The 13130-nt window shown below is 38.0% G+C and overlaps 1 protein-coding gene across 1 annotated transcript; it reads right to left on the bottom strand.

Moving 5' to 3' along the window:
• Positions 1-3502: 3502 nt before the first annotated feature.
• fbxl3l (F-box and leucine-rich repeat protein 3, like) lies at positions 3503-7981 on the bottom strand. Its single transcript, XM_084718420.1, has 5 exons — positions 7713-7981; positions 5863-6223; positions 5482-5604; positions 5064-5235; positions 3503-4226 (listed from the first exon to the last, which is right to left on the bottom strand). The coding sequence occupies exons 1-5, from the start codon at positions 7913-7915 to the stop codon at positions 3583-3585; spliced, it is 1503 nt and encodes a 500-aa protein (XP_084574546.1). The 5' UTR covers positions 7916-7981; the 3' UTR covers positions 3503-3582.
• Positions 7982-13130: the final 5149 nt, after the last annotated feature.

Raw genomic sequence — 13130 nt, 5'->3', positions numbered from 1 at the left:
CATTTGTTTCCCCTCAGAGTGTGTGAATGTGTGTGTGTGAAAATTTAAATTCAGAAGAATCAGAAGAAGAAAAGGCTTCCAAGCTACAAAGTCGGGTGCTTTTTTTATGGAAATGGAGAGTGCACAAGCCGAATCCACTTGTAAAAAGGGCTGAGTTATCATTGGCGTACTTCAGTCTACAGTAGCAGCTCTGCTTATATAAGGTCCCATCGCCTCCAGTTAGATCACTGCTGCTCTCTAGTGTTGTGAACGAGGAGCTGCAGAAAGGTCAAATGGGACAAAGTCAGAAAAACTGACATTAAAAAATCTGGCTCAGTTGTGTTATAGTCTTACAGTCACAAGGACGTATAACATGCTATTTAATTTAACAACATTTTATTGAGAATAAACAGCCATTACAATGAAGCAGACTTGAGCAAACCAGTCACTGCTGCAATAAACATAAAAACCACTTTAACATGAGCAAAATAATTTACACTTAATTGACAAATTAACAAATACCAGACAAATCTTCAGAGTTGTTTTAATATATCATGTTGTACAGTGTGGCACTGGATATTGTGCATTAAATATTAAACTGTGTATCAGTCAAACAGGTGTTTTGTTTAATGTATCAAAAAAAAATTGTACCATGTGGTAAAAAAAAAGGTAAAAAATTAAATCTTGACATCCAAATGTCTGGCACAAAGGCCTCTATTTTACACACAGTAACGACATCTGGTATGGCAACTTTCATCTGCTTTATCCAGTGCTCCTACGTGAACAGAAATGTCCATCTATAATAAAAAAAAAAACATACATCTAAAATATTTTAAAAAAGCTTAAAAATACAGTAACTCTTCAATGAAAATTATATTACAATATAATGTTTTATTTTGAGTCCTGCATACTTCAGATGAAAACCTGTGACAACAGAACTCAAAATGAAAATACCCCCAACAACAGCTGCACAATCAATCAAAATATTATTAAAATCACAATATGCCCCAGTGCAATATCCAAATTACAGAAACTGTTTGTTTTTGATAAAGGAAAAATGTGACAAAACAGTATTATAATGAAGTGCTGTAGCGTACATGTTTGTCTAGTGCAGACCCCAATAAATGTCATATCATTATGATTTTAATAGTTTTTTTTTTTCAATGATCAGATCACATTCACATCATCTGTCAAAATAATTGCAATATGATTTTTTTTTACCATATCAAGCAGCCTTAATGTTAACTATAAGTGATGTTCATTGAACATTACAGGGTCCATTTTGTGGTTTTGGTTGTGTTTCATCTTATTCTTTTTGAATTACTGGACAAATTCAGCGGATGACAATAATGACAAACACTGCATGGAGAGTTTGACATGTTAAAATAACTACAGTCTCATCAACTTCAGACTATAAGCATATTCAACATAAGCTTTAAATGCCAGTTTGAATAGAAAAAAAAATGAAAAAAAAAATGAAAACTACTGCTGACCTGAAAGAAAATAATCCAAATACATGTCTCAAGGTGAGTTTGATATGTTAAACCGTGGACCCCCCACTCAACAGGATTTTGTCTTATGGAATCCCCTCAGAGTATTTGTTTTAAGTATTTTTAGGTTTGAAGATAATAAAGTCTTCATAGTCAATTAATGATCAAATCAAAGATCACCATAAATTACAATCAATCAAACATCTAACCCTATTTCTTTGTTTGTTGTTCTAACTTCCAGGAAATAAAACAACAGTGTTATAACACAATATATAGCTTTTAAATTAACTAAGATACCTTCAGATGTTTTAACTGAAGTACAGCCATTTAAAAAAAAAATAAATTCAAAGGTTGTAGTTCAGTGTGACATACTTAAGTCTCAACTAACCCAAACATTAAACAAGAATACTAACGACACATTGTTTTTTTACATGAAGGTGTGACTCAACCGCACCTCAACCTGAAACTCTTGTTCTGCCTGGACTCAATTAGTTTCACCATTGTCGATGCTCTCTACCAATGTGCACAAACAGGGCCTCTCAAAATGGATCCTGGGAAATGAAGGAAGTCACTAACTTAAAGAGGAGTAGGTGAGACTGGAAACAGTTGTACCACACTAAATTCCTCCAACTGGAAACAAGCTTGAAGGATGACAGTTAATCTGCAGATGCCAGTAGGTTTCTCTGCCAGCTGAGCAGGATCAGGATCATTTCACCTTGGCAGCAGCTTTTAGCTCAAAAAAAGGAAAAAGATTTTGCAGTATGAAAGTTACTTTTTGGACGTACAGTATTTTTCTTCTGCTGTCTAATTTTTCATGGCTGTGAATTTAAACTTACATCAGTTTTATCTCTAGACTATTTTATTTTTTACTTTTGTACATAATGTTTCTGTTTCTATTGTGAAAACTAATGAAGTGGAAATGTTTTTAAATTGTTTTACACACATTTAAATTCCTAACTTTACAGATTAGTCATAGGAAAAGTAAACGCCTGGCTGCTTGGCACTTTAATTTTTCCAAAGCTACCCCCCTAAAAAGTAACTGAATCGGCCTGGTACAGAGAATTAAATTGAACATTATAGTCTTATCTTTATTAGTGAAAATATATCAAATGTTTTGTTAATTAGTGCACATACATATGTTTCTTATATCAAAAGATGAGTAGTGTATTTGAAGTTGTCTCTAAATTATGAAAGGAAATGTAAAAAATCTTACAGTTTCCCCCGTTCTCCCCTAGATGTGCCATTTGAGACTTAGCAATAAGGTAAAGAACAACATTTCATTACAAAACAAGACCTAATTGAAGAACATACACTGATAAGAGTGAGGAATTTTCCTTTTAAACAGTCAATTGGTGGGAGATGCTGTTCAGGATAAATGATGACGTGTGATGCTTTTATCATCAGCAACCAGCAGATGGCAGATCCACATTCTTTCCACACAGTGGCTGAAAGGTTGCAGTGGGTGTAAACTCATCCTTCACAGGTTGACATAACCTACTACATCACAACATCTCACATCACATCAATACAGAGAAAGATAACTGAGTGCTTGTAAGGTAGCCAGACAGAAACCCACCTGTTAATGTTTTTTAAAGTGAGAAGAATTTCACACTCTGGACACACTCTGAGGGATAGTTGGTATCACTGAAGTGGGGTTGTATGAGGTATTTATCAATAGTCAGTGTATTACCCATGCCACCAGTTTGGAGAAGCAGAGAGGGGCACCACGCCAGAAGCTAAGCAATGAACTGCTGTGGACAGGGTCAAAACAAAACACATTTTAGCCAGTCCACTTAAAAAGATCAATATCAGTTTGAGTGTACAATATATTTATAAATTTTTTCATTACTTCACTTGCCATCAGGCCGCTTTTTCAGACAGGAAACCACTGTTATGTAAGTCAAATATCAATCTCTCCGAATGAACTAAACTCATTAGGTGAAATCAGTACTTGCAGGACGCAGGAGTTCAGGAGCTGCTGGTCTACCGCTGCTTCAAACTGTTAAGTTTGTTTGTAGAATTGTGCAACTTTGGTGAATCCAAACCATACTTATACTATACTATACTTTACTACCAAAGTATCCCTTTACCTCCACTCTGGCTTCATCTCAGTCTACCAGGTGGGCATCATGTCAGGGAACCAGATGCGGCCCAGGTGTTTGGACACCTCACTGTGGATCTGCTCCATGTTGTAGCTGCTGTCTGGGATCAACACCTCCTCCATGATGGACAGCTGAGTCAGCCGTCCCCCACACATCTTTACAAACTCCACAAAGCCACTGCACGTCACTTCACACTCGCCTAACCCGATGGCCGTCAAGCTTTTGCAGCGCTCGGCTATGCGGATCAGCTCCTCATCCAGGGGCTCGAGGCCGTTGGCGCACACCACCAGCTCCACCAGCCGAGGGCAGTTCAGTCCGATGCGGCCCAGCATCTCTTTACTGACCGCCCGCCCGAAGTACAAGTGGGTGACAGGAGTCTCCTCGCAGAAGAAGGGCTCAAACTCCTCCTCATAGAGGAAGAAGTACATGACGATGTTGACCTTGGGTGAATGTCGGACCAAAGCCTCCCAGCTGCTTCTTTTGATTGTGTGAAAGTGTGTCTGCCCGGGGTTTTCGCTCACCACGTCAATGCGCAGGTGCTCCAAGTGGACGTGTTTTTCAGAGGACAGGGCAAGCAGGAGCTCATCACTCAGGAGATGGTAGTTCAACGCCAGCTCCCTGAGTCCATGGCACTGGTCTGCTACACAGAGGATACCTGAGGACACAAAGACAAATCAAAACATCTGTCTGAAAAAACAAATAATCTGCATAGCACTGGGGACAGTGGTCAGCATGTTTCTCTCAGAAAAATGTTTTAATTGATTTGGTCATTCCTTCACTTTCTGTGCAGTGGCATCATCACATCAAATTTTAAAGATGTCGAGCACTTAAAGCCTTTGGACACTGAAGTGCAGTGACCAACCGCCTCCAGTCTTTTCACTGAGGGGGCAGAATGAGAGGGGAAGGGCGATCACAGCAGCAAAGCTATTCTTGTTATTTGGCTGAGTATAGTCACTGTGTAAATCAACACAGAGCCTCCTGATGGCCCAGGAATTTAAGTAACTGACCATGTACTTGTAATACAGTGAGTGAATGTCACTAAATATATTTACTCAAGTACTGTACTTAAGTGCAAATTTGTGGTACTTGTTCTCTACTTTAGTATAACTGTCTTATACTGCACTGAATAATGTGTATTACTACTATACTAATACTTATACTCCACCACATCTCAGAGAAAAAACTTTCTACAGCTTTAGTGACTAGTTGCATTCCAGATTACAATTCGTCATACCCTTCTTGTCCAGTTAAAACCGTGTAATTTTAAAAGTGTTTAATACATGAGTACATTTGTTACCAGAAAATTACCTCTTGTACATTTAACATCAGAAGCTCTAAGACAGTGAAGACTTTCACTCTTAGTAAAGTAACACTGTTGTGATGTCCTGTTTGAAGGCTAACCAGGTGCATGTCATTCCCCCTTTCCTTTTAATTTCTGATTTAGTTTTTATTGTGCAAACTGATGAAAGCAAAATCATATCAGTGTCGTGACCTGCTGGGGAAACATGAGGACAGCTGCTCATCTTCAGCAGCTTCAGGGTGTCACTGTTGTTGGCAACCAGCACCTTCAGGGACGGGTCGTCCACTGGTGTATCATCAATCTTGATAGAGGACAGGGACTTGGAGTTGACAAACACAACTGTCAGTGCAGACACAAAGTGAGCCTGAGGAGGGAAAAACAGGACGATTAAACCAGAATATCCTAGAATGTTTTTGTTTTTTATAAAATGTGCAGATTTTTTGCAAAATTGAAAAGAAATGAGGGATATTTTTACAGTACAGAGATGATTACGGTCTTCAAGTTGACATGAAAACGGTAAACATGTGACTGATCGAGCTCTTTGTGTATAACGAATCATGCAGCAGTGAAAGACATGAGATGTGCATGTGAAGCACAGTCAGTCTCTTACCTGAGACACGTCCATGAAGCTGGGCCGCGCTGTGGAGATCAGCCCCAGGGTCTTAATGGTACAGTTCACCAGCTGGGAGAGAATGTCACAGGCCGCCTCTGCTGATTCTGTGCAGCTGTCCACCTGATTTAGCAAGCAATGATTCACCATTTAGGTTCAAAAATGAATAAATAAACACAGAAAAATTAGTAAAGACGGGGGTGTAAGAATAATCTGAGCCTCAACATGTTAAACCCACTAATGTCGAGACGGCTGATGCGTCAGGAGCAGTCCTGCAGCAGATGGTTTGGATTACGGAGGGGACATATTGTTTTTAAGACAGCTGTGATGTGAAAGTGGAGGAGGTGAAAGGAGAGGAGTGACAGCAGGGAAGGCTCTTACCTTGAAGCTGACATACTGTAAGTGCTGGGCGTGCTTCTTGATGATCTGCTGAATGAGGTCAGGGTGAGTGGAGCGCAGGTAAGACGTTGCCGGCTGATTGAGCTCAAACTCAAATCTCCTCCACAAGTCGGGGGTGTGAAAGACGGCATTCCAGCAGCGGCACACAGACGAGGCCCTGGCCCGGTCCACGAGGGACAGGTGCTGGAAGATCTGCAGGATGATGTGGTGAGGCAGGTTGCCCCAGTCCTCTGCTGGAGTCATGACGAAGCTGAACGCCCCCCGCTTCTGTCTCTTAGCTCTGTCCTCATGGGAGGGGAAGGTCTGGCACTTTGATTTCAGACCTGTCCTTCCTCGTTTCATTCTGAAACAAATCAGCATATTGTGGAATCAAGAGATTAGGATTTTAATGCAAACAGTAAAATGATCTATTTACAGTGTACATGTACATTATTATTATAACAATAATAATAATAATAATAATAATAATAATAATAATAATAATAATACTATCACTTAGATTTTTTGCATAAAAGTAGGACATACTTACTTAATAATAAGTATTATTAGTAATAACTAAAAATCCCACAATACTATCTTACTTAAGTAAAAGCACAAAAGTACAAAGATAAAAATATACTTAAAGTAACATATTTAAAAGGGCAGAATGGCCATGGATGTCATATATTAATTTGCCAGATTATAATAATTTTACAATTTCATTTCATTTCAATCATGATACATTAATGTGTTCATCATTTCAGTTTTGGTTAAACGTGGGACTCATTTAAATTATTTTATACACTGCAGTATAACGCACTGGTTTGTACAGACTAATAAATCAATAATAATCAATAACAACTTTTATTAAACAAATTGATCATTTTATCAAACAGCTTATGTCTTAAAACAGTAATTTCAGTGAAATGTGTATTGAAAGGTGCTCATGTTCTTCCATTCTTTATTGAATTACAGAACTATCACAAAGCTTTCAGGTAGTTGTTATATGATATTATCACTGTAGTTCCTCACTGTAACCACTGACTCACACTTGTTGTGGTCATTGTTGATAGGTTTCTATATTGCAACACCTCGTGTATAATTGGGTTGTTTAAAAGCTTTTGTTAAAAAAAAAAAAAATCCTGAAGAGTTCTCTCTAAACTAAAAATTGTTTTTAACACTGGTAAACTAAATCTTTGTCAATATGAAAATTACCTCTGCTGACAAGACATTTTCAAAAGTTTAGTTTAGTTTATTTCTCACAGACAGTACACAGTAAAAAAAAAAAAAGGAAGTTTTCATCTGTAGTCCCTGACCAGAGCGTAAAATCAATCTAAAGTTGTGTGTCTACTGGTCAAATATATGAACCAAATTGAACTAGATATTGAATAATAGCAAATCCACATCAAAACACTTGTCAGAACAAAATGAACAGTGATCTTGAAGCCTTTTTCCTGAGATTACATGGCAACAATCTTTCATTCAGTCACATGTACTGACTGTGTCATCCACTCAAAGTTAGGTTTATGACTGTAGACTCTTGTGTTTCTTTCCACGTGTAAATATGATCTGGCATTCTTCTAGCCTCTGCTCATGCTTCTAAATACAGTGTGTAGTTTTATAACTAACCAACCCTTTTCTGAGGCTCCAGCTAGTCAAAATAAAATAAATCATATATCACTTGCGAATTATCATTATTAATGTTACATGTCTATCATGCTACAGGGTGAACTGAATCGAACTGAAGTGAACAGAAAAAGACCACCTGTGGCGTCAGGTAAGGTAAGGTGTTCACAGAAATCTGGACACACTGAAAACACAAATAGTTAAGACCAATAAAACACGTTACTCACATGAAGGGCTCGAAAACTGCACTTTCCTCTGACAGCGGTGACTCGGAGCCATGGCTGGAGATGAGTGTCTGCAGAAGGACTGCAGGCTGTCGCTGATATAGGACAGCAGGAGCAGCTCCATAATAAGCTCTCCTTCTCTCTCCTCCTCTCGGCTTTAGCAACAGCTTGACGCGCAGCCGGTCCACGTGAGCGGAGGAAAACATGGATCCCCTGGGCTGTGACTCCAACCACCACCACCACGCATGCAGAAACGAAGAGGGCGTATCTGTGTTTCCTCATTAGAGGCAGTCTTTCTTCACTTTTAGTCATTTATTGACACCGGAGTGTGTAACTGCGTGTTTGTGTTTGTGTGTTGTTTTTGTCCTGTCGTGACCCGTGAGAGGAGCGCACAGGATATATACGTGCACGCGTGCGGAGAAAGTAGGTCAGTGTGTCAAAGTGTGCGTGTGTGTGTGTGTGTGAGTGAGAGTGAGAGAGGTGTGCATACGGCCAGTAATCACACCCCCCCCACACACACACACACAGCCTTTTATTATTTTCTTGAATATCGAACTTTTGCTGTACTGTAAATTACATTAATACAATATAGTCAATACAGTTTAATTTATGAAATACTGTAATTTACATATAAGTATAGGCAAGTAACGGCAAGTTTTTGTTTTCATTATCACATAACAGTCACTGGCTGTGAATTGACCCGCCCCCTTTCACTCTGTGCTCCAATTACAGTTGAGTTAAGTTTGCAACACTTTTCTGTACTTACACATGCCATGTGCCAGGCTTGTCTATGTTGAAATAAAAAAAACATATTTGGAGATAGCTGAAATACCTGTAAAAGTGACATATATTCACATCTTTAGTTATATAATGTTAGCAAATACCTAGCTAGTTACCTAGCATTGACCAACTTTGTTAACTAACATTAGCTAACTTAAGGTATAACCCTGTGGTGACTGAGGTGCCAAGTTGCCTCAACTGTTATTGGAGCACAGAATAAAAGGGGCGGAAATTAGGAGAGGTCAAATGTAAAATGGCGAGATAAAAGAAAATAAAAAGAGAAATAAGGGCAGTGAGAAAACATCACTAGTAGAAAATTGTCAGGATATACACTACCGGTCAAAAGTTTTAGAACACCCCAATTTTTCCAGTTTTTTATTAAGAATTATGCTGTTTAATGTCTCATTGTACTCTGAAATGAAAGCATAGAACAAATAAGCAATTTGGTTGAAAGTTAAAGTTAAAAAGTTAAAAAATAAATCATGGAATCAATTTATAAACCAAAATGTATTCTAAACTTTTGACTCATCAAAGTAGCCACCTTTGGCAGATATAACAGCTGAACACACTGGCATTTTTTCTACAATGGACATCAAATATTCTTCAGAAAGTTCTTCCCAACTCTGTTGCAGAAGTTCCCATAAATGTGTGGCACTTGCAGGTTGCTTTGCTTTCACTCTTCTGTCCAGTTCATCCCAAACCAGCTCGATGGGGTTTAAGTCTGGAGACTGTGCTAGTGTCCACTCCATGTTTTCAAGCTTACTATCTTGTTCTTTTTTCCTAAGGTAGTTCTGGCACAGCTTGGACTTATGTTTTGGGTCATTATCTTGCTGTAGGATGAATTCCTGACCTATTAGGTGCATACCAGAGGTTACTGCATGGTGCTGTGGTGGTTTTGGTTCAGGGTGCCTCTCACTCTGTACAAGTCACTGACCCTGGATCCAGCAAAACAACCCCAGACCATCACGCTTCCTCCTCCATGTTTGACAGTTAATGTCACACACTGAGGAACCATCCTTTCACCTACTCGACGGTGTACAAAGATCCTGTGTGATGAACTGAAGATTTCAAATTTTGATTCATCAGTCCATAACACCTTCTTCCAGTCTTCAGTAGTCCATTGGCAGTGTTTCATGGCCCAGGCAAGCCTCTTTTTCTTACTCTGGCGTCTTAGCAATGGCTTTCTTGCTGCAACTCGACCTGTCAAACCTGCAACTCAAAGTCTTCTCTTCACAGTTGAAACTGAGACTTGCTTACTATGACTATTATTAAGCTGTGCTTGAAGCTGTTGTCCCGTGAGTCGCCTATCAAACAAGCTGTTGACTCTCAGAAACTTGTCTTCTGATTTTGTTGTGGCTTTGGGTCTGCCAGACCTCTTCCTGTCAGTATCCCCCAGTTTCTGAGTGCCTTTTGATGGTGAAGGAAATTGTAGCCACTGACACCTTGACTTTCTTTGCTATTTCTCTGTAGGAAAGACCTACATTTTTAAGTGTTGTGATGGTCTGTCTCTCTTCCATTGATAATTGCCTTTTTCTTGCCATTTTTATAGCAACACACTACTTTCTGCAGTACAATACTGTTCAAATAATGCTGAAGAGGGTATGCTACCATAGTGTGTTCCAGCACTACTTTTATGCAGACAGAGGGGTTGTAAGGAATCAAGAAAAGTTGGGACACCTGTAGGAATTGGTAGCACCAACTTTCAAGGCTTGATCAACCTCCATTGCTGCAGAACACCTTTCAGTTGTTAACCCTTTTCTTGTTTTCTGAAAAAGGCCTTTTTGTATAATTCTGAAATGTACATTATTTTTCAGTTTTGGGTAGCCTTACCATTTTTTTAACCTCCGGCAGTTCACCACTTACCTTTGTACCATTTCAAGCTATTCATTGGACTTGAACTGCCTTTATAGCAGGGGTCTACAACCTTGACTCTCAAGAGAGCCATTTTTGGCCAAAAGAAAAAAAAAAAGTCTTTTGGGAGCCACAACTATTTAATTATAAAGTTTTCTTTTGAGACTTTCCTCTTTTTTTAAAAATTTTTTGCATCTATAGCTGGCCCAGGGAGACTTAAGACTAGCCTCTGACAGAGTTTTTAGCATAAGGTACAGAGCATAGGCTATGATGCACATTTTAGTTGACAAAATATTGAAATATTGTTTTTATAATTGGTGAATGTAATCATCGGTTTAGGCCTACAAAAAATGATAAATGAAAATTAAACTGTTAAAAAAAATCAGTAGTCGTTTTCATATAATTTTATTGTCAAAGCTACAAGCAGCCACTGAAAATGGACAGAAAACCCACATGTTACTCTGAATCAGAATGAAATAAATAAATAAATCATGTCTATTCAATGTTAAGATTAGTGCTAAAGGACATGGCAACAACTAGTTTTAATATAATTCTGATATTTTACATGTATTTGAAAAGTGAAATAGGACATCTTTGGCCATCACCTGCAGTTACAGAAAAGCTTACTTGTTCATATAACCTACAGCACCTGTGCTTTGCAGTCAAGAGTATTTATTGTTGCATCTTCATGTTTGCTTTTCCTTTCCTGCATAAAGCCAACACAAATGTTGTAAGTGACTGTTGTTTGTGCTTCTGTTGATGCTTGCCCATTGTTTAGTTGATGAATGTCTTTATGTGGCAGATCCTCCACACTTACAGGAGGATGGCTGGAGGAGTGACTCAGCCTCTGCTTTGCTGCCATCATTATACTTAATACAGGCCACCTATGCATGCAAAACTGTTAATATAATACTAATATCTTACAAAAAACACAAGTCTTCTTGTTGTTCAGGTTTCAGCTTGGATTTTGACAGCAGATTTTGTTCTCTTAGCATCAATTGAAGGTCAAGACAGCCATACACTGTAACAAATTTCTTTGAGCTTTACAGCATTATTACTGTAAAATAAAGAAAACCTTACTGTATAATATTTTTATAGCAAATTCTATAGTTTTTACAGCATGATTACTGTAAAATGAAGAAATGCTTACTGTGTAATATGTATACAGTAAGTTGCTGTATACTTATAACTGACGGGAGAATTTATATATTATTAATGTAAATCTCAATACAGTAATGTTTACCGGGATTATTTTTCCAGACGTTACGTAATAATCTGCCTTTGCTGTTAGCACATTTCACATGATTTAAAACACAATTTTTAATTTTGTTATCAAGAGGGCAGAAGAGGATCTGACTTTCCTCCAGTCCAGGTAAAATCATTCTAAATGAACAACTACATCTGTTGACTATAATCTTTTGACCAGCTACCACTGTCCTGTCTTGACAGTGGAGGTGCTCTGAGAGTAGAACCTGCTGACTTTTATCGTATCATCACATCATTGTAACTGCTTTGTATCTCTGGGTGTATGTCCATTATTTCTGCCTTTTATAGTAGTTGAATTTGTGTTGTGATAAAAAATACAGCACACTGATTATTACCATCATAGCAATTACTATGATTGGAGTAATCATACTGTGAAATGTATTTACAGCAACTTACCAGCTAATTGCTGTAAGTTAGTGAAAATTTTACAGCATTCTTGTTACTATGTATGATTATGACATGAACATGTGTATTTTTACGAACTGGCAGCCCTGATGTTGTTTTATGTGTTTTACATACTTGTGTGTGTGGCAAGTGAACCCACTTGCTCCATATAGTTTGCATTTTATTATTTCATGATCACTACAGAATAGAACTTCCAGTTATACAAGCTTGATAGTGTAATCGTAAATAATTTCTCAGTTGACTTATGTGATTAAATAAAGGTTAACAAAATGAATAAAATAAAACTGAACAGATCATGTTGTAAACACTGTATCATAGGGCTTGGTGATACATCAACATTATTTTGATAATATGATATGAGACAAAAGATTGTCATAGATTTTGGATATTGTTAGACTGTGATATTGCTTAAGTGTTGTCTTTTCCTGGTTTTAAAGGCTGCTCTACAGTACAGTGACAGGATATCAGCAAATTTGGACAGAGATATTGTGTTGTTGTTGTTTTTTGTTTGTTTGTTTGTTTTTTGTCCATATTGCCCAGCCCTATGCTATGATGCGCAGTGCCTGAAAAACTGTAATGACTTGTAATGAGGAAAAGAAGCAAGGACATTTGAAAATTAGTTTCACTGAAGACAGTGTCATTCTAGTTTCACCTCTGCTTATGCAAATGAAGTGTTTAATCGGGTCCACATTTTTTTCTCTGACACAACTTCCTTGGGAATCTAAATCAGGAGCAAACACACTGAGCATCAAAATATCTATTTCACATTTGGTTTGTATGAAACAGGTCATCCACTGTAAATTAACTTGGCAACTTAAAATACTTCCCTCAAGTTTTCATCACAACTGGACAAGCAGTTACCAACACAAAGAGACGCTGCAGCATGTTTTATATTAGTTATTAATGTAGATGGTGATACTTTGAATGAAACTCTAGATCACACAAAAGAAATAGAAGTTGCGGTGTTATTTTCATGACAATTCTTATGCCACTTGTAGGGTCAGTCCAAACGGAATGGTGGCAAAACACAGGTTTGCTCTTCGTATAAAGCGCCCCCCTGAGGACAGGCAGAGTCATTTTTCAAAGCTGCAACACTATGTAAGGTGCTCCGAGTTATGT

The sequence above is a fragment of the Lutjanus erythropterus genome, chromosome 5, assembly GCF_056507025.1.
Source record: "Lutjanus erythropterus isolate fLutEry1 chromosome 5, fLutEry1.hap2, whole genome shotgun sequence".
Taxonomy (NCBI): Eukaryota; Metazoa; Chordata; class Actinopteri; order Lutjaniformes; family Lutjanidae; genus Lutjanus; species Lutjanus erythropterus.
The sequence above is the reverse complement of the archived record's forward strand: the minus strand, read 5'-3'. Positions and strand labels throughout refer to the sequence as shown.